General features: G+C 52.6%; 9 protein-coding genes across 9 annotated transcripts; 5 read left to right on the forward strand and 4 right to left on the reverse strand.

Annotated features, from left to right (window-relative positions):
• Positions 1 to 121: 121 nt before the first annotated feature.
• BU25DRAFT_495299 (SIR2-domain-containing protein) lies at positions 122 to 1,961 on the forward strand (the record flags this gene model as incomplete). Its single annotated transcript, XM_033711845.1, has 3 exons — positions 122 to 487; positions 535 to 1,574; positions 1,629 to 1,961. The coding sequence occupies exons 1-3, from the start codon at positions 166 to 168 to the stop codon at positions 1,959 to 1,961; spliced, it is 1,695 nt and encodes a 564-aa protein (XP_033556389.1). The 5' UTR covers positions 122 to 165.
• A 513-nt stretch (positions 1,962 to 2,474) lies between these two features.
• On the forward strand, positions 2,475 to 3,731 carry BU25DRAFT_403287 (uncharacterized protein). The gene has a single exon (XM_033705075.1). It carries the CDS (start codon positions 2,535 to 2,537, stop codon positions 3,687 to 3,689), a length of 1,155 nt encoding a protein of 384 aa, XP_033556390.1. The 5' UTR covers positions 2,475 to 2,534; the 3' UTR covers positions 3,690 to 3,731.
• A 916-nt stretch (positions 3,732 to 4,647) lies between these two features.
• BU25DRAFT_217438 (uncharacterized protein) lies at positions 4,648 to 5,064 on the forward strand. Its single transcript, XM_033701271.1, has one exon. It carries the CDS (start codon positions 4,739 to 4,741, stop codon positions 4,958 to 4,960), a length of 222 nt encoding a protein of 73 aa, XP_033556391.1. The 5' UTR covers positions 4,648 to 4,738; the 3' UTR covers positions 4,961 to 5,064.
• A 4,586-nt stretch (positions 5,065 to 9,650) lies between these two features.
• Positions 9,651 to 11,282, reverse strand: BU25DRAFT_415541 (uncharacterized protein). The gene is made up of 2 exons (XM_033707561.1): positions 10,653 to 11,282; positions 9,651 to 10,604 (listed from the first exon to the last, which is right to left on the reverse strand). The coding sequence occupies exons 1-2, from the start codon at positions 11,041 to 11,043 to the stop codon at positions 9,793 to 9,795; spliced, it is 1,203 nt and encodes a 400-aa protein (XP_033556392.1). The 5' UTR covers positions 11,044 to 11,282; the 3' UTR covers positions 9,651 to 9,792.
• Positions 11,283 to 11,567: 285 nt separating this feature from the next.
• Positions 11,568 to 12,365, forward strand: BU25DRAFT_217480 (uncharacterized protein). The gene has a single exon (XM_033701272.1). It carries the CDS (start codon positions 11,704 to 11,706, stop codon positions 12,154 to 12,156), a length of 453 nt encoding a protein of 150 aa, XP_033556393.1. The 5' UTR covers positions 11,568 to 11,703; the 3' UTR covers positions 12,157 to 12,365.
• A 694-nt stretch (positions 12,366 to 13,059) lies between these two features.
• Positions 13,060 to 15,138, forward strand: BU25DRAFT_217484 (multicopper oxidase). Its single transcript, XM_033701273.1, has 3 exons — positions 13,060 to 13,412; positions 13,461 to 14,810; positions 14,864 to 15,138. Exons 1-3 carry the CDS (start codon positions 13,218 to 13,220, stop codon positions 15,041 to 15,043), a joined length of 1,725 nt encoding a protein of 574 aa, XP_033556394.1. The 5' UTR covers positions 13,060 to 13,217; the 3' UTR covers positions 15,044 to 15,138.
• On the reverse strand, positions 15,130 to 16,734 carry BU25DRAFT_481041 (uncharacterized protein; the record flags this gene model as incomplete). The annotated part of the gene is made up of 3 exons (XM_033711076.1): positions 15,130 to 15,577; positions 15,637 to 16,084; positions 16,172 to 16,734. The coding sequence occupies 3 exons, from the start codon at positions 16,732 to 16,734 to the stop codon at positions 15,233 to 15,235; spliced, it is 1,356 nt and encodes a 451-aa protein (XP_033556395.1). The 3' UTR covers positions 15,130 to 15,232.
• A 946-nt stretch (positions 16,735 to 17,680) lies between these two features.
• Positions 17,681 to 18,661, reverse strand: BU25DRAFT_481050 (uncharacterized protein; the record flags this gene model as incomplete). Its single annotated transcript, XM_033711077.1, has 2 exons — positions 17,681 to 17,907; positions 18,322 to 18,661. Coding segments are annotated over 2 exons (567 nt in total), but the record flags the coding sequence as incomplete, so codon positions are not given.
• Positions 18,662 to 18,960: 299 nt separating this feature from the next.
• BU25DRAFT_352942 (uncharacterized protein) lies at positions 18,961 to 19,788 on the reverse strand (the record flags this gene model as incomplete). Its single annotated transcript, XM_033703431.1, has 1 exon — positions 18,961 to 19,788. A coding segment is annotated over one exon (828 nt), but the record flags the coding sequence as incomplete, so codon positions are not given.
• Between the last annotated feature and the right edge of the window lie 19 nt (positions 19,789 to 19,807).

A 19,807-nucleotide genomic window follows, 5' to 3' on the forward strand; every position in this document is an offset into this window, starting at 1 on the left:
GCAGGGGGCCTTGCGCGCAACTCCGCGTCGCCCGCCAATCACAGTCGACTCACCTCCCGAGCGCCCAACGTCCCCGGCGGCCTGGCCCTCGGCCAATGACCTCGCATACACTCCGGGACATCGCGTCTTTTTGCGTCTCCCTGCGCAGACCGCCGAGCAGATAGCATGGCTGCTCAGGCCCACACAGGAGCACGCGTGGCCCACGAAGGCGGCGCCCTGCCGGAGAGGAGGGTCAAGGCCGAGGCAGCAGGCGGTGATGGTCGTGCGCCGCGGCCAAGCGCGCAGGAGGTCGACGACGGTGCGCCAGCGACCAAGGGCGACAACGGCAACGACAACAACTACAACAACAACAACAACTACAACAACACCAACAACGACGACGATGACGACGACGACGACGACGAGGTCGAGGGCGCCGTGTGGGAGACGGCCTCGCTGTTCGAAGAGATCCTCGACGATGTGGCCGCCTTCGAGTACTCGAGCAACAGTATGCACCACACTGTCCCACCGGCTGCACAAGGCTAACAGCGCCAGACAGCGACACATGCACGGCCGACGAGGCTCGCCAGCTGCGGCTGCGGCTTCACGCGGTCGGCGCGAGCCAGTTCGTCATGGAAAACATCACCTCGGAGAAGATGACGGCCCGCAAGCTGTGCACCGCCTTCAACGTCAGGATCCCCCGCTTCCTCGACGACGCCCCCGACGAGAACTTCTACCAGCTGCTCGGCCTCGCCATCAACCGCGAGCTGAACAAGCGCCCGCGCCTCGTCCAGTACAAGACCATCGACGACGCCGCCAAACTGCTGCAGGACCGCCAGAACATCATGGTCATCACCGGCGCCGGCATCTCAACCAGCCTCGGCATACCTGACTTCCGTTCCAAGAACACCGGTTTCTACTCGCGCCTGCGGTCCATGGGCTACGACGAGCCCGAGCAAGTGTTCGACATCCACAACTTCGACGAGGACCCGCGCATCTTCTACCAGCTCGCTGGCGACATCGTGCCCGACCTGAAGAAGTGGACGCCCACGCACGAGTTCATCAAGCTGCTGCAGGACAAGGACAAGCTGCTCACAAACTACACCCAGAACATCGATAACGTCGAGGCAAACGCGGGCATCCGCAAGGAGAAGCTGATCCAGTGTCACGGCTCGTGGGCGACAGCGACGTGCAGGAAGTGCAAACACAACGTCCCCGGCGAAGCCATCTTCGACTCTGTGCGCGCGATGAAGCCTGCAGAGTGCAAGCGCTGTGTGGAGGAGATCGCCAGTCAGAAGCCGGGCATGAAGCGGAAACGAACCTCAAACGGGCACGGGGCCAGGAAGAAGCGCTCGAGCGACGAAGACTCGGAATCAGACGGCGCCTTCGACATTCCGCAGCCTGGCATCATGAAGCCGGATATCACCTTCTTCGGCGAAGCGCTGCCGAACGACTTCTTCGACCGCCTCAAGGATGTCGACAAGGATAAGGTGGATCTGGTGATCGTCATGGGCACGAGCATGAAGGTTGCGCCCGTGTCCGAGATCCCGAACTTCTTGCCGCGCGATGTGCCGCAGATCTTCATATCGCGAGACGTAAGTGTGCTAGAGCCACATTGCACAAGCACAACACCGCACTAACATCTGCAGCCCATCCACCACATCAATTTCGACATTCAACTCCTCGGCGACTGCGATGTCATTGTCACCGAACTCGCGCGCCGCGCAGGTTGGAAGCTGAACCACGACATGCTACCCGACGATCAGACGGTAGACGTTGTACCTATCGACGAAGAAGAGCACGAGTACGGCGTCAAATTACAAAACTCAAAGCCGGTCGTTGAACCACAGACGGAGCTCAAACTGGAGGCTGTCAAGAAAGTTGAGCTTGAGGCCGGATCCAAGGGTGCAGATGAAAAGGGCGAGGGCGAGGGCGAGGGCGAGGACGGGAGAGTCGAACGGGAAAAGGCTGAGGCCGAGTAGTATGTGGCATCGAGCGATTGCGCCTGGAAGACGGCAACGACGAGGATCGACATTAGATCGTTATTGGCGTTACGAGTGGCATTTCTGCAAGGCGTTCATCAGGTGTCTGGGCATTCCGGGATCTGCACAATGGCAAAGAGGATGATGCAGAATTGGGCATGGGAGACGGTGTTCATGAACAGGCAGGAAAGATGGATACCAGAGGACGTGGGCTACCCTACCCTACCCTACTACCCCGCATGTTGCGATGCTTTCGTAGACCACTGCTTGTTCATTGCTTCCTTTTTCCATGTTACATCTCATACTACAAAAGCAAAAATAGTCACCTAATTGTATACTCGTTCAAACGCCGAGTCTTTCGCATGGCAGCAACGTTCGTAGGGCTGAGGCATGTGCCCACGCGACTGCCCCACACGGGACGACGCGCCGCGCTAGCGAAAGCTTTGGAGAGCTTCGACTCAAGCCCCAACTCTCTCCGCAACGTCAATTTTCAAAACGACCCCAAAGACGGTCCGAAACCGCGCAGGCCGACATTCCACGAGTATCGAAATATCGCGCTCGCTTCCATCCGCCATGCTAGACCTCCACAAACCCGATCCCTCCAGCGACACAAAAACCTACTTCTCGCACAGTATCCTGCCCTCCTACATCGACCCGCTCAACACGTCCACCAAGAAAAAGCCCTTCACCACCTTCAGCGCCCAATCGCATAGCCACACGCTCGATCTCATCCTCCCCGCCGAACTGTGGGACCTCGTGCGCACACACCTCTCCGCTCATAGCGAACGCGTATATGCGCGCGCATTCCTCAAATTGTCCGACATCCTCGAGGAAGACTTTCTGGACGCGTACATACGGAATGGCTCAGTAAGTATGCTCAGCGCCGGACGGCCGCTAGTGGACACACGCTTCGAGATCGTGGAGGGCGTGCTGAGGATGGAGATGGATCGGCCGACGTACGAAAGAGCGGGGCTGGTAGGCGTTCCTGTTGAGGATGGCGGAAAGAAACATCAAAGGAACAGGTGGAGAGTGGAGTACGATTTGAAGCAGGCGAGTATGAAGAAGGGGAAGAGGGGGTTTGAGAGGTTGCGGTGGGCGGCGAAGAACGTACAAAATGAGAGTAAGAGCTGGTTGTTCTGGAGCGGGAATCCGTCGTTTGCGGAGAGTGTGAGGGAGGGGAGGGAGGTGCTAAGTAGGCATGCGCCAAAGGTTTTTGTGCTGGAGCCGGAGGTCACGACGATGAAGGGAGTGGTTGTGCCGAAGCTTGACGTGAAGGGGAATGGACTGTCGGGGCTGTACGATCAGGATGAAGCGTTGGCATTGCTGGAGTGGCTGGATATGCTCAACCTCGGGTCATCGAGAGTTGAAGAGGGCAACGAAGTGGATAGCCATCTGTGCCGATACGATGTGCCTGACTTCGGCCATGGTGTGGAAACGGGTGAGCTCGTAAGAGTGCGATGGAGTGGCTTCATCACTCCAGGGTTCGTCAAAGATCTGTTCTTGGAGGTGTGGAAGGCTGGGTTCAAGGGCAAGCGGGAGCCTAAGAGAAGGAAAGGAAACGGTGCTCCAGGCAATCAAGATGAAGATGTTACGATGGATGGTACGCAAGACGAAGCTGATGCGGGGAAGTGGTTCGCGATGAGTACTCAGGCGTTTGGAGGCAAGAACGCGTGGTCGCTCATGCAGTTTGCGAATCGGGAGACGCTGGTTTGGGAAGTTGAGAGCTGAGTGCGAACCGCCTACTACACAATTGGCGTAGTGAGGTTCCAGCCCTTACCGTCTTCATGTACGGAGACTCCGCAGAGATAGTTTCTGTGCCAGCACTGGCAGCGCCTCGTAAGAGGGAGGTGTAATTGCAAGGCCTTTAGTCGCTGTGTCAAGAACTGGTTGCGCTAATCTATAAGGGTCTGCACCAAGGCACCGCGACTCCAATGTTCAAAGAGTTGCGCTTTTCGTTCAAACCTTGGACGTGCTATTGCGCAAAACGACACTCGTGGAGGCCAAGAACCGTGGTCGTTCATACACTGCGCACATCGGGGACACTGGTTCGCTGAAAGCTGCATTTGTTGGTGGGTTGCTTGACAAAGAGGGCAAGAATTCTTCCGGCTAGATTGCTGGTTGCCGGGTTGTACTTGGGAAGGGCTTACGATCGATGTCGAGGTCTTCCTGGAGGCTCTATGAGGCCGAAACGCTGCAAGGCTGGTGGCGTTGCTTGCTGAACCCTGCGCTTCGAGATTCTGTATCTTACACTGTGTCACTTTGCCGCTTCCGCTGATGCAGAAGGAGGTGATGGATCCTTTGTCGAAAGACAATCCTTCACCTTTCGACCCCGGATACGGTCAGACAAAATGGAACCACCATCGCAACGGCACTTACTTCTGGGCTTTGGAAGAGCAGCTGTGATACCCGCTCTCCATGGCCGAGACTACGTTCCAGAGTCGTGGCTGGATCTTGCAAGAAGGTTGCTTTTCGTCGCGAACAATCCGTTTTACAGACACGCAGCTCTACTGGGAATGTCGTCTTGGATCTGGAGCTGAGACATGGCCATGCCACATCCCTGACTTTATCGTGGCTCCGTCCATGACTCGACAAACATACTCCTTTGCGTCGCAGGTTAACCAGGGAGCTACCGAACAAGAGATTCTGTGGAGATGGATGGTGCTAGTCAACCGCTACACGAGCTGCCTTCTCACGCGCGAAAGCGACAGGCTCTTTGCTTTCTCAGCCATGGCACGAGAGTTCGCACTGATCCTCAACGATACATACATAGCCGGGCTATGGAAGTGAAATTTTGTATCGCAGCTCAACTGGGCAGTACCATGTTTCGACCGGAAGAAGAGCCCCCAGGTGTCTATACCGCTCCTTCATGGTCCTGGGCTGCTGTTGGAACGCTTGCACAGTTCGCATATCGATTCGAGATGCGGAAAACAGGCCTCCCAGAGACGATGGATCTAATTGAAATAATTGACGCTTCTGTCATCCCCAAGTTTGATGGGTAGGGTGCAGTGCGAGACGGATGCTTGGCTATGCGCGAAATTCAGAGAGAACTGGAAAGGATAGAAGCCACAGACGTTGCGAGCGGACCAAACTATTTTCAGATCCGGCAATCGTACAGCTTGTTGGCTGCACCTGAACCCATAGCATCAGATGTAGCCAGTCTGGAGCCGACTTTCGTGTTCTCGATAGACTATGTTATGTTCGAGCCGCGCCGGCAGATTAGGTCATCTACTTGCCCACGCTGGTCACGAAACAGCCACGCGAGTCCCGCGTCGTCGGCATTGCGCTAGAACCAGTTCCAGGACGGGCCAACGTCTTCACTCGAGTTGGGCGCTTTGACTTTCTAGTCGAGTTCTGGGACAACCAATCCAGCGGAAGCTCAGATGTGGATATGGGGAGAAGATGAGGATGATGCTAATGATGACGAGGTGTCTGAAAGCCTCGGGCTTGATGACCCAACCGAAAGGCTTCACTTATTTTGGGAGTGAGATATGCTGTCCCGTGCTTTCCTAGGAGATGATCGGCCTTTGTTCGAGATCAACGCTGAGACGCAAGGATATGGTCTTGTGAGTTTTGATGGGCTTCCAAAGATCACTATAATCTAAATTCAGCTCTCGAATCATGAGCGATATCATCATTTGTCTTGAGCATTTCGTCAGAACCCAAATGCTTTCATCATCACGTCTTCTCACGATTCCCATGTGCACCGTCTTCCACCGAAGGTTCGAGCGGTACGTCTCCTATGATGCCGAGTCCCAGATCAACATCCGAGTTCTCCTCGCGTAAGGGTTACCATGCCTCCAACCCGCTGCAGAAGAACAGGTTGAATCATGTCTGCTTTATCCACTCATACGCATGAGTCGATGCTCGTTTGGACTTATGCCAAGGCGATTCTCAGGTCAAAGTGGTCCCTCTGAAAAGAGTGGATGGTTTGGAACTTCCTTGCGAACGTATAATCCTGATAAGATAGACAAGAATAGTAGCGACAAGGGTGAGTCGTTTGATAATTCGGGCATTAAGAGATTTCATGCACAATCTTCGCATGTTTTGAGAGTGATGTCGTTCGTCTGATACTTGTCCGGAGACGACGGGTTCTGGTTTTAGGTCAACGCTGGGATGCAAAAGTATCGCCTTATCCAGGTAGGAAGCTGGGCCAATGTCCTATCCTCAAGGTCGTTCGATTCGACGTTATGCTTGGCCTGCGGATTTTCTTCACAAGAAATGCAGTTAGAGCCCTGTAAGTAGTGTTCTGTTATGGTAGGATGATCAGTAGAGGCAGTCCCGGTTATGGCAATCAGGTGCAGCGTCAGAGCACCTGATTTGTGGGCAGGCAAGCAATTGCAGGCACGAGCAGACAAGAGCAAATCTGAAATTGACACTCGTGGTAGGCGCAAAGCATACGGGTGAGCCGCTCGTTGCATTCATCGCTTCTGATAAGCTTAGGGAGCAGGTGTCGTGGTTGCCATAGAGTGATAGGAAGGTGAGTTGTGGAAGGAGCACTGCGGAAGGAGCGTGAAGGGAGGAGGAGGAGCGTACGAGCACACCATATCAGGAGTATCAAGAATAAGCGTTGCAGTGTAAGGCACTGATGCTGACTGTGAGCGACGAAAACTCGAGAGCAAATCCTGCCGCAAAAGCGACTTCAGTCATAAAACCACAGGTCTCTTTATGCCTGACAGATTCACGTTATCCTTCTTCCATTGATGGAATCAACCTTGAACTCGCTCTCGCACTGGTCTGTAATCGCTTGTGTGCCGCCACACCGTACACAGCTGTACCTGTTCATTGGAAAAGCTTAGGGTCAGGGATTCCACCGATTCAGCTTGAGCAGAGCCTGGAGACCAGTCGAGCTTGGCTGCGAACCACGAAAATTTTACAGGCCGATTGGGACGTCCATGATCGCTGTACACACGTTGCTCATTGTGAGACGATGATGGTATAGGCAACAGCAAGGACGTGAGGGCGCGCACGTGTTGAATTTGTCAGGACTCGACTTGGTGCCGACAACCCAACCAACCTGGAGACTGTTCTTTGTTCTTCGATCCAAAGTACAGTTACTGGACGTGTCCATGGCTCCTGTGGTATATGATGGTCAGTGTCACATATGTCGCGGCAGTTGGACACACCGGCTCCAAATCTTGGGTACATGCTTACTAAAGCCATCTTGCATTTTGACACTGATATGCCGACTCTTACGCATGTAGTTTGAACTTACCACTGTACTCAGCCGGGCACATGGAACAGATCAGAGTGTGAGCTAGGTTCCTCAGTGCCAGTATCGGCATTTGAGATGCAGCTGCTTCCTAGTCAGTCATGCGAGCCTCCGCGATCTATTTTGGTATGACAGAAGGCGACCCTAGCCCCAAGATCAATACCGAAGTCGCGTAGGAGTCTGACCGGACATCTTGGCAGACCGGTGAGGTGGTAGGTTCAAGGCGAACTCTCATCGCATTATTGACTGTTCATAGAGTGATAGTGTGAATGAGCTCTATAGGGTTCGTATGACACACCTGGGCTGGGGGTAGACGTTCCTCTGACCACGCGTTGTCTTCAGGGTAGAGACAGAGCCAGGGTAGAGGCAAAAACAGGCAGCCTTCATGCGTGCATGAGGGCGAGTACTTTTCTGTGGCAGGCCGTCTCGTCGAGTGCCGTCTGACAGGCACCACTGTGGCCAAGAAACCAAGATACATGTGCATGCGTTCAGCGCTGTGCTAGACCCTGCCAAATTCTCAATTAGACATGCATACTTAGTTGAAGCTTTTTGTTCGCTCTCCCGACTCTGTCCTGATGCTGTCGGCCATTTTGACCCACTGAAGCTTTTCACGGGCGATCTTGATTCCATAGCTTGTCGCTTATGTCGGCGGCAGGGCTTACTATCAATAGTCCGAGCATTGTTGGATCACCGCTCGTGACGAGTCAGTGAAGTCCATGTACCAAGGCTCACCTGATGCTGATGAGTGAGCTGTACATTCTCCTCTTTCGATTTGGAGATGCTGGCAAGGCCGCCTTCTTCGCCGTTCCGTAAGTGGACATGTATTCAATAATTCTACGCTAGCTGTGCTGCGCGTTGCAGGGCCAAAATGTCCGCGAAATCCTGTTTGCTGGAAAACCCAACCTATCGTAGGTCCGGATGCTGCAAAAAGTCCGCTGACGTGTTACGCGTCAGAAGTCAGCTTGGCGAAAGGCTGCGCGATGTTGCGAAGACAGCGATAAGCGGGCGAGGCGGGCGCTGTTCAAAACAAGGCTCACTCAACCGACTCGTGCTGTTGGTGGAGACTTCCTACGTGCACTGTGCGCGGGCCACTTCTCAAAACAATCGGTCGGTATCTCGAGCGTACGCGTTCAATATTGATGCCATCGGTAAACCCGCCGTGCAGCAGCAGCAGACGATACTGCAGTTCGGAGGAGCTCACAGTGAACTGGAAGCATCATTACATGTCCAGCCTCGTATCCCACTCAACAAATACCGTTGTGAGGACGACCAGTGATGGAAAAGATGAGAAAGCTTGAGTTGACCCCTCGTGTTGACGTCGGGTAAACGCTCCGCTTCCGAGGGGAGGCCTGAACTCGTCTCCGCAGTTTAGCCCCATCATTATTGCAATCTCGATTTGACTACTTCGCACTAACCTCCACGTACGCAGCCCAACAAAATATACTTTCCAATTGTGTCTGCGAGGCTTGACTGTGGCCTTGCTGCATGCGCTGTGAGTGCATCCTGTACTTGACAGGTGGTCGCATGCCTGAAGCTGCATCGAATGATAAGCAGGCGACTGGGAAATGCGTTGAAGTAAGCGCTATGCTTGAGCAGGGATGCCTCCGAAATTCTGGTAGTCGGTAGCGAGAGCCTGGAATTGTTTACGTGGAACATATCTGAGTTCAGACATATACAGACTTTTCGGATGCTGTTCTCCCAGAATACGAGAGTCGCATCTTCCCCTGGGCCAGCCAAGCACTTCAGGCACACCAACGGTGAGGACTACCGAGCTTACTGAGACTAGGCAATGGAATCGCCGCTGACGCTGCAAGCAATTCTCCCGAACATTGCAGTACCTGTCATCAAATAGCGAACCAAGGGTCAAGTTTGTGGACCTGTGAATGAAGACTTTCGAAGCGGCACAGCGCTCCGTCGTGCCACTATCAATTACCTCGACGTTGTCTGCGGTAGTACCAGCGCTAGCTTAAGCATTTTCGGACATTGATTGAGGAGATCCATACCCTGTGGCGATCAGATACGCGCCGGCTGCGGTTACGTTATCGTCGGCGTGCCGCGAAACTGCACTGCAATGGCACGCTACCACCCGTGTAACAGAGAGCCTCGTGTTTCCTTCTCGCTGTGGTTCGAGTCTAGAGAGCGTATCACGTTTGAATGACGAGCAGTGAAAGGGCACAAGAAACTGCACGTAAGTTAAGCAAGTAAGACTAAGCATGACAGGGGTTATCGACAGGGGCCAAGGGTAGGTGCATGCAGCCTGCGGAGCCCTGTGCTGTGGCGCAGTAGGATTGTGTTTTCGCAGCAGATGTGTGTGGGCGAGGACATCTTTGTGCATGCGGTGTAGGAGTGTGGGTGTATTGCTCTCAGGATCCTAGAGTGACAGCAGGATCGTAGACATCATGACACCGCAATAGGATTAACAGGAATTATGACATCCTGACAGTTGATGTATGACAGGGGCACATATGCAGGGTTGATGATTTGATGGAGAGATTCATGGATAGTTGCTACGTGTCTATGCAATGCTGTCTTGTGGTATTGACCAAGAAATGAAACGCTGAATCGAGGAATAGTCATGATATCGAAGCGTGGAGCGCCGATTGCAAAAGTCTGTTAACTTCTCTAGAAGTGACCACCGGCCTTCTTGCAAGCCGAGACTGACGCTGCTGGAGTGACAGTAGTGTGCCTCGTGAAAGTAGCCCCCCATGTGATAGTCTTCGTGGTAGTAGCCCAGCCAATTCTGAGGCGAGTCTTCGTTGGTGTCGGCAGCGTAGTTGTGTAAGTAAAGACGCCCGAGTAAACAGTGGCTGGTGGTAGCTCGGATGTGCTAGTCTGAGTTTCCAGAACGGTTTCCGTAGTAGTGGTCGCGTCAGCGGTAACAGTAGTGGTCGTCGTGACCGGAGTCGCGGCTGTGAGAGTCGTGGTCTCCTCATCTGGAGCACGGCGCTGGAGACCCTGAGCCTGTGCGTTGCGCCTCTGCTTGGCTGCTTCAACACGCGCACGTGCCCATTCGTAATCAACAACACGATCTGAACGGCGCATGTAGCGGTTCTTGGAAATTTGGGTAGGCGTGGCCAGGGCAGCGGGGTGGAGAAGTGTTGGAGTGTAGCGGCAAGGCTTATCCGGCTGAGGACGGCCGGGCAGTGTGCAGGTGGCGGTGGCTGTCTGTGTAGTAGTAACAAACACTCGAGTAGCATCCAGTCTGGTCTTCGTCAAGGTCTTAGTGGAGGTAGTTGTGACAGCTTTAGGCGTGATTGTCTTGGTCCTCTTGGCTGTCGCGCTTGGAATGGTAAAGGTTGTGAACGGGCCAACCTCGGTCACGAGCAGAGACGTTGTAGTCGTCGTCTTGGTCGTGATGGGAATAATAGTCGTGCTGGCCGTCATTGTTGGTGTGTATGTGCTTGTTACTTGTGGGCCCAATGTAAGGTAGAGGTCTGGAACTGTTAATGTGGAAACTTGAAGCCAGTTGAGAGCCTACGTACCTCGCTGCCATGCAAATGGCTGAGCTGGATAAGCACCGTTGTTACCCAGGATGAGAAGAAGCCAGTGCCCAGAAGACATCTGATTCTTCTGAATCGGACATTTCGACAACTGCTTTGTATCGGCTGGGGTAGTAGGGATCTCGTCGCAAAGATATTCGATGTTATTAGGGTCGATGAGTACGATATCCGCCACATCTGTATTACACCCCTTGAAAGTGGAAACACTAGTGAAGGGATCGGTAGAAAGCGAGTTGATGAAGTAGTTCCCCTCATCGACAAAGTCTACACCGTAGGAGTAGCAGATGGAGTCGGGATTGTATACATCATCTGAGATGACTAACGAGAGCAGAGCAGCGAGAGCTGTCACAGAGAGATAGCGAGAGACAGGCATGACGAACTAAGATAGTTCAAGACAACAGCCAAAGAATGATGGGGAGATTATAGTGTATACTTAGGCCAGTGAGCGCGGGCAGTGTCGTCTTTTGTACTTTACCATAGGCACCAAGTCAACGAGCTAGGTAATCCTACCATTGTCTTTTCTGGTGGCCTGCGTGCTGGATACGAATGTTGACCGAGCAGAATCTTGGTCAGACGGCTTGACGAACTGCAAATAGCTATCCGCAAGTGCCATCTCTAGCGGTCGAGTGGAATCAATACATGAGCGGGCTGAGAGGGTACTGGGCATATTGGCGGACGCCCCACGGTAAGCTCACAGGCAGTATCGCCTGCCTGCATCTGCAACTAATCGAGATATGGACCGTGTCTGCGTAGTGACAGTCTGGTGAGGCCGAAGTTCTGCGTTGTGGAGCAAGCAAGGCGAATGCGACCTGCTGCAAAGCCACTCGGAACCTCGTTACAATCGCGGCCGGAAGCCCGTGCACGATTGGCGTCAAGGGCCCCGACCCCAATTTTAGGCTTCACGTCACCACCTCCTCCACATCCACCTGCATGTACTTACACCCGATCTGACCCGGCAAACACGATGTTGTCGTTGTTGACAGGCATTGCGATAATGGAGCCTTGATGGTTGAGCCTCAGCCAGACTCTCGCCATGCCAAGGCACACACCATCGACCTCGCTACTTGAACCTCAACATCACGTATACCATGCAGCCCGTATCTACGCCATGAAGCCCGGGTACCCGGTTTTGGAGTCCTTCGCTTTCAATGCTCCGGATGATATTCGGATCATTCGTCAGCCCGATCTGTCACTAGCGCCCTGCGACTGCATGAACAAGCACCCCGACCTCGGTTTTCAGGGTCTTGTAGCTCGAGCTGTACAACAGTTCCAAAAAGCAAGCCATGCCATGTTCTGCGTGACAACAGAGTACAAGCAATTCCAGCCATGCGGGTCCTGGAACCCCTGCCAGCTGAGCCTTACGGAGCTGGGTTGGAAATGTGCAACGTCAGGGAAGATGGTCAATCAGCTTCGAGAGTTCACGGTAAGCAACAAAAGGGACTGTTCTGAGCTAGCTCGTCAGCCTTATTGTGCTTCCGTGTCTTAGAGTCATCCACCAGGTACACACGAATGAGGAGAAACCTAATCAACACTTTGGTACTGCTACTGTATACTTTCTTAGCGGCGGAGACCGGCATGCTCTAGTCTATCCTCACAGGCTTTCTAGCGTTTCGCGAAATCCTTCCAATCAGCATTTCCAGGCTATATGGTCATTCGCTCGGTATAGACGCATTCTTTCAGCCAGAATATGTACAGAATCCGGATGCCCTCCGCTCTGCTTCCGTATGCCTCTGCCGTCACGAGGAACAAGCGAAGTGGCGCTGTCGCTAGCCTGTTAGTATCAACTGATCTCAAAGAATTCTTGGTGATGGAGCCTCCAACGACAATCATTCAATAGATCATGCATGGTCTGACGCGAGATTCCAGCAGACCCACCACCTGGGACCAGGCGAGCATCCTTGCGGATGTTTATGGAGCGTGACTGGGTTCAGCTGTCCATGACAGTCGGGAAAGTGCTTAGCATTTTCCCCAGAAGCAGTAATTTAGTGCACTGTCAGCAATCTTTAGCTGACCTCGAACCTCTAGCGTTGCTGCGCTCACAGCTGCCGACATTCTCGTACTCATCCCGCGCACCATCTAGCCTATCACGTAGATTGTCAGTCGGCTGTCGACCTGAAATTAGACGCTCCGTCCTTTTCACACGATTAGGCTTGTGGTATGGCAATGTATCGCTCCATCGTCATGCGTTAGGCCGTCGATTGTCAGATTTGGCTCGGCGGTCAGTACCCTGAGCTTCCTTCTCGCCTACATGTCGTGGCAAAGCCATCGAAGATTGGCGCAGCTGTACGGACGCTCCAGCCTTGATATTCCCCTGAATGTACCACGCCAGACGAGCAAGCTTAGCGCCCATCGAACATCGCCACGACCACCTTTGACGGCTGAACGTAGAATCCTTCCCTGTATAAATGCAGCTTCGACCTTCCCTTGTTTACTCTCTAGCCAAGTCGACCAAGGTTCTCACTCTTTCCTTAGCCTGATTGAGTCGCCCTACTCCTATATACATCATTCGTTCTTTGACCACCTTCTCGTGGTCCCTCAACAGCAATTATGTTGTTTCAGTCCTTAGCCTACTGGCTATTTGCTGGCTCACTCGCATTTGCTAGTGCCATTCCAGCTTCTCTTATCGAGAGACAAGACGGTGCTTGCACGAACACGGCTCGAACACGCCAATGCTGGAGTGATGGATACAGTATTTCCACAGACTTCGATGCCAAAGCTCCTCCAGCTGGTACGACCGTCACTGTATGTTCATATGACTCTACTTCTGCCCTGTATGCTAACAACCATCAGTACAATCTCGAGATTACAAACGTGACGAAACCACACCTGGACGGAACTCCCGGGAATCGAGAGTTTCAACTTATCAATGGCCAATATCCTGGACCAACAATTCGAGCAAAGTGGGGTGACACGATTGTCGTCAACGTCAAGAACAGCATGCAAGACAATGGTACCGGCATCCACTGGCACGGCATTCGTCAACTCAACAGTTGTCAGCACGACGGAGTGCCCGGAGTTACAGAATGCCCAATTGCTCCAGGGAAGACTCGTCAATACAGATTCAAAGCTACCCAGTTCGGCACGACCTGGTACCACTCTCATTGGTCTGCCCAGTACGGTGACGGTGTGCTTGGGACTATGATTATCGATGGACCTGCCACAGCCAACTATGACGAGGACCTAGGTGTTCTGCCAATCACAGACTACTACCACACCCCAGCATTCACGCTCAACGAAGTAGCACAGCACTCGCAAGGAGGTCCTCCTCTTCCTGACAACATCCTCGTCAACGGTACCCATATCAATGCAAACGGCGGAGGCAAGTACGCCAAGATGTCTGTCACAAAGGGCAAGAAGTATCGCATCAGGATCATCAACACCTCGGTGGACAGCACTTTCAGTGTTTCACTTGATGGACACCCCTTCACTGTCATGACTGCCGACTTTGTTCCTATCAAGACTTACGTCGCCACTCAATTAACGCTTGCTATCGGCCAACGGTACGATGTGATGATCGAAGCGAACCAGACTGTGGACAACTATTGGTTCCGCGTAGGCTATGGAACAGCCTGCGGAGGAAACAACATTCTCTCGTCTGGCATCCAGTTAGGCGCCATTCTTTCGTACTCCGGCGCCTCCAACAACAACCCCACAACTACCGGTGTCGCCTTGCGAACAACCTGCGTCGACGAAGACAGGTTCAGCCTCGTCCCGTTCGTCCCCAACACAGTGCCCTCGTCTGTAGTTGGTACCGCTGGCAAAATCGATCTCAAACTCCAGACAGGAAACGTCGTCCGTTGGCTTCTCGATGGTACGCCGATGATCGTCGATTGGAACAACCCCACTCTCGAGACAACGCTTGCTGGATCGAGCAATTTCTATCCCAACAACAACATTCATGAGATGTCGACCAGCAACTGGTACATATGGTATATCGAGTCAACGGATGGTTTCCAGCTGCCGCATCCTATCCATCTTCACGGGCACGACTTCTACGTTGTCGGCGAGGGTTCTGGGCAATGGGACGGTTCGGTTAGCAGTTTAAACTTGAACAACCCTCTACGCCGTGATACTACGACGATGCCAGTGGGCGGTTATTTGGTGCTTGCGTTCCCTGCCGACAATCCGGGAACTTGGGTGGTGAGTACTGCGTATATACATCAGGAAAACGGTTTGCTAACAGATTCTTCTAGATGCATTGCCACATTGCATGGCACGCAAGTCAGGGACTGGCGTTGCAGTTTCTGGAGCGCAAGGGTGAGATTCAGAGCGTTATTGGAAGTACAGCAGACTTCAAGCAGGGGTGCGATGAGTGGGATGGGTACTGGTTCCCCGGAAACCACCCGTACAACATGACCGACTCTGGAATTTAGAGGACCACGGTCCGGTTCTGTCTTCTCTTTGTTACTTTGAGCTCTTGGCTCCGCAGGCTTCGAGCTGATATACGAAGCCTTCTATTTTCTTTTCTTCACAAACATATTGCGTAACAACATACCCCTTGGCGATTGGAGCAGAATATATGTCCTTTCCAACCTTGCCATACAACTTTATACCAGATATGCCTACGTCTTTGCCAATATTCGACTCTGTCTCACAAGAAACTTAACAGTCGGCTCATCAACCTCAGGGTAGCTCAAGTTCAGGCCATCCAAGTCATCATTGATTGGCGGTATCGTCTCAGCTTCTGCCAGGATCCCAGTCTTGTAGTCGTAATTCCAGTGTTCATGCACGCCGTACGAGTTGCGGAGTGTTTGTATCATCAGCACTTCGACGGAGCACCATGCTCTGGACAGGTACTCAGAATCGAGGATACTGATCAAGGCGTTGCATTGGGCGACAACCAAGGGTAACGCATTGATACCGCGTTGTTTGACTTCTAGATCGACCTGGTCAATGCATACGACATCCTACGCGTCATCGTGTTAGCATTTCTACTCAGAAGATATAGGTGGGATTGGTGACTTACAAGCCAGACTGATACTCGATCTTGATCTAACCAAGGGTGCATTCTGAGATATAGGTCCAATGCGTCAAGCATGCGCTGGTACTGCGTATTTGTTCTATCATCCGGCGAGCCTTTGCCGAGCCACCGGTAAGACAGGAATACCAGGAACTCAGGTTGTGTGTCTTTCTCCTTCATGTCTGTAACATCACGTAATGCTGAGTACTGCCGACGAAGGTGCATCACCTCCTGCATATCGTCTCCAGAATGCGGTCTAGGCAAACGCGTCATCTCTTCCTTGAAGTCGCGGTAACGGAGCATTACAAGCCTGTCAAACAAGCTGCATGTCTCTGAACTCATATCTCGTTGTCTCAGATACCCTTGCCTCAAACTGTCTATACCTTCCTGGCGGTGAGCATGTCCCTTGATATACACCTCATCATCTGATAGCCCGAGAGGAAGTGACACAGCACTGAGGACTGAGCGTAGCCATACATGTGTAAAAGACCAGCCTGAGATCTGACGGTATGACAAACCCGTGAATTGGTGATCGAGAGACAGTTTATTCAAGATGGGCCGCAACGTTAGTTGAAACGTCTCTCTATATTTCTTTCGACGTTGAGTCTCAACAAGCAGGTTCGCAATTCGTTCCTCGATCCTGGACATCTCTAAAGTAAGACCATTGTCATCAGGATGACTGAATTCTCGTCGAAGGCCCTCGATCGCAACAGTTTTGAGACGCTCATTGTCGCCTAGGAAGCTATAATCTAGAACGCTTAGGCCGTATTCGTCGTGGTGACTGAAACGCACTTCATGCTTTGCCAGTATTCGCAGATGTTCTATATTTTCTGTGGTTGGGTCCTTGGAAAGTGCTATTGCTGCAGTGCAGCTGTCATGCTTTCCAGTTTGCTGCCAGATTTCGATGGCCTCCTCAGGTCGACCACTGTGATGAAGAGCCAGTCCGTAGTAGAACCTGGACAAGGCGCGCACGGTAGGATCGGGCTGCTGTGTAGACATAGCAATTGACCTCCGGCCATACTCCAATGCTGTCCCAACATCGTGAAGCGCAAGATGGCATAGCATCAGGCGGTCCAGCGCTGTTGACTGCCAAGTTGTTGTCATATTCCGAAAATCCGATGCCTCGGTTTCGCCAATGACCACCTCTGCCCAAAACCTGCCTCCATATTTCTCCTTGAGATTCATTGCACGCTCAACACAATCTTCCAGCAGTGTGACGATTGAGTAAAGCTGAGCTCTGTCTATTTTCTCAGGGCCATCGAGCCCTGGAGCAGCTAATTGATAGAGGGCGAGCGCTCTGTTCCCAACGGCGCTGCATGCATGGGCCAGCAACCTCCTCGATGCAACAGTATGCTGCTCCCAGGGGTTGTCGAACTTGTAAGCGACAGCTTCTGCAAGGGTGTATTGCTGTTCGAATATCTCGCTAGCCTGTGCAAAAGCGTCTTGTCGATGCAAAGCCGTGCCTAATTCGCCAAGAGCCTCAAGGTGCTCACTCGTCACCTTGTCGTTGTTGACGTGTAGTAACGCTTGTCGAAAGATGTCAGTCGCTCGCTCGTAGTTGCCCTGTCTGCGCTCCAATATCCCGCGCTGTAGTAGAACCCGCAATTCGACCTCGTTCATTGGAAGCTGCGGAAAATCAGCTCGTTGTGTGAGCAACTCAGCTTGCTCAATCGCCTTGAGCGCATCTTCCCAGGCCGTCTCTTTGGAGTGTTTGCTGGCAGCCTGCAGACGCAATTCGAATAGCGTGACAACACCTGGTGGTATGTAAGGGCGCATTGCACTCCAAGGTGTATTTCGCGACGATGTCGAGATTCAGGTAGCAGGAATGTTGCGGTGCAGTTAATGAACATGGCCGCGAGGTGCTGATCTGCCAAGACGGCTCGGCCACATGAAGTTGTACCGTGTCTGTGCGCACAACGATCATGTTGGTAAAACGACCGCGCTAGCGCCTTCACAGGCACCCACAAATGAAGCTGTACAACCACATACAATATATATTATTGTGAGATTTTTTGGTGTTGTAATCTGTAGACTCAGGCAACTGTTTTGGCTATCGATACTTGTGTGGGAGTTGCATGTTGCGGCCACGCAAGGTGGCTTTTGGTGGAGGGCTTGAGGCGCCCACCGTTGTGGCCACACCACCCACAGCACCACCCACACGCCTCTGTTTTTTGCAAGGGTTTGCAGGAAGACTCTGTGAGGCCTTGCGCTCGCCAGATTGGGACAGTTGTATAGCTGTGGCAGTGTTGCGAGCTGCCTTCTGCCGTTGTTTCTCAGCTGCCTTCTCAGCTCTCTCCTTCTCCCTGTCACGGTATCCTCTCCAGATCCCCTGACAATATCCGGATCCGCTCTGTACTGTCCCTGACCGTACGCACCAAATCCCCAGCATCCTTACACGCCTCCAAAGCGGATGTACAACCTCCAGTCACCTCTGGAGCGGACCTGCAACCTCTGAAGCAGGAGTATTAGAATTCTGCAAGCCCCGCTCTGGGACTTGCAACCCCGATACCTATCCAACTCAGTTCTGATTATTAACCGGTAACCGAACAAACCCACACGTAAGTATATAGACTATTGCTGGTAGAGTTCTGTTCAGTACACAACATCTTGTACCTACTTAGATACCGTATGTAGTAATTGATTTAGACTCCTAGCGAGTCCTAAAGGGCCTACTCGTAGCATCTTCGTGACACTCCCGCACCTTCTTGGCTTCCTCTCGCGCCACACGCTTCTCCTGTTGTAGCTGTTCTTGGAGTATCTTGTTTTGGTTTTGTATCTGCCGTTGCTCAATAATTGCTGCCGCTTTGTCACATTTCTGTTGTTGCGTGGCTTGCTTGCGATTGCAAGCTTCTTGTACCTTGCGCGGCAAGAAGAAGAGAGGATTGTGCTCATACTGCTGCTCTTGTTGTAGGGTTAGCGGCTTGCCCTTGTTCTTGCGCTTCTTCTTAGTAGTAACTGCAAGGCGAAGCTGCTGGTTTTCAAGAGTAAGTAGCTTGTTTTGAGCTGCAAGCCGGTGAATTGAGCGCTGCAATGCGCGAGCATCCCAAGCATTGTTATTGATAATTGCAGAGTCAAGAAGCCTGTCAAGCTCATCGGCCAATGCCTCGATTGATTGATTGATTGATTGATTGGTTTAACGTCCTATCTGAGTCTAAGACTATGGAAGACGAGAGGGCATAGCTCCTCTGGTAATGCAAAGATTTAGTTACAGGAGTGTGAGGTCAATAGGGGTACAAGGGATGGTGAGGGCTCAGGCCCAGAGCAGAGTTGCTTGAAACAAAACAGGTGTAAAACAAACAAACAAAGGAAACAGAGGGTGTTGTGGCATCACTATGCCTGGTCTTCAGATGATTGCCCAAGATGCCACCTCCTTGTGCCAACCTTGGTCCTGCTGATGAAGTCTAAGGTGGCCTTGACACCTTGCTTGGTGTGGAGGAGGAGAGGGAGAGTAAGCTGTACCTTCCCAAGACTGTGCTGCAGTATTTTCCGGTCTGTGTTCAGCCACTTGCAGCTCAGGAGCAGGTGCTCAGGAGTCTGCTTGGCTCCACAGCTGCAGAAAGGGTGGTTAGTCTTGCCAATCCTGAATAGATAGGCCTTGTTGTATCCATGGCCAAGCTTCAGCTGATAGAAGGCACTGGCAGTCTCTCTCCTGGTCCCTGGGGGAATCCTCAGTCTCTTCCCAATCCTCCAACTGTACTGGGCAGCATAGGTGAAGGGATTGCAGTTGACAGCTCCAATACTGTAGCTCCTCAAGGCCTTGTCCCATTCCAGAGTTGCCATGCTCTTAATCTTGATGCCAGTCATGGCCAGACTGGTGGTGTAAGTAGAGGGTCTTTTCTTGGCTGCTAGCTTGGCCAGCCTGTCAGCTCTCTCATTACCATGTACATCCTGGTGTCCAGGGACCCAGTGGATGGAGACAGTGGCTCCTTTGCTGACAATCTGCTGTGCTGCCTGGATGCATCTGAGCTGCCATGCCTGGCCAGGCTTGTTAGAGGGGGTCTGCAGTCTGTAGATGGCTGCCTGGTTGTCTGCATGGATCCTGATCTCCTGGAAGGGGGAGGCCACTGTGGCAGCATACTCAAAAGCTCTGGTGATGCCTTCCAGCTCTCCATTGTACACAATCTGGCCCTTGCCAATGTTGAGTGTCTCCTGGTAGACTTCACTGGCACCCTGAGCA

This window comes from Macroventuria anomochaeta (assembly GCF_010093625.1).
Source record: "Macroventuria anomochaeta strain CBS 525.71 unplaced genomic scaffold BU25scaffold_47, whole genome shotgun sequence".
NCBI lineage: Eukaryota > Fungi > Ascomycota > Dothideomycetes > Pleosporales > Didymellaceae > Macroventuria > Macroventuria anomochaeta.

What these genes read in the sequence shown, in the direction of transcription:
- BU25DRAFT_403287 (XM_033705075.1), top strand. Translation starts at nt 2,535, where the DNA reads ATGCTAGACCTCCACAAACCCGATCCCTCCAGCGACACAAAAACCTAC.
- BU25DRAFT_217438 (XM_033701271.1), top strand. Translation starts at nt 4,739, where the DNA reads ATGGAAGTGAAATTTTGTATCGCAGCTCAACTGGGCAGTACCATGTTT.
- BU25DRAFT_415541 (XM_033707561.1), bottom strand. Translation starts at nt 11,043, where the DNA reads ATGCCTGTCTCTCGCTATCTCTCTGTGACAGCTCTCGCTGCTCTGCTC. An exon ending in GCCATTTGCATGGCAGCGAG is followed by an intron (nt 10,605 to 10,652) that starts GTACGTAGGCTC and finishes TAACAGTTCCAG; the next exon opens with ACCTCTACCTTACATTGGGC.
- BU25DRAFT_217480 (XM_033701272.1), top strand. Translation starts at nt 11,704, where the DNA reads ATGCCAAGGCACACACCATCGACCTCGCTACTTGAACCTCAACATCAC.
- BU25DRAFT_217484 (XM_033701273.1), top strand. Translation starts at nt 13,218, where the DNA reads ATGTTGTTTCAGTCCTTAGCCTACTGGCTATTTGCTGGCTCACTCGCA. An exon ending in CAGCTGGTACGACCGTCACT is followed by an intron (nt 13,413 to 13,460) that starts GTATGTTCATAT and finishes AACAACCATCAG; the next exon opens with TACAATCTCGAGATTACAAA. An exon ending in ACAATCCGGGAACTTGGGTG is followed by an intron (nt 14,811 to 14,863) that starts GTGAGTACTGCG and finishes AGATTCTTCTAG; the next exon opens with ATGCATTGCCACATTGCATG.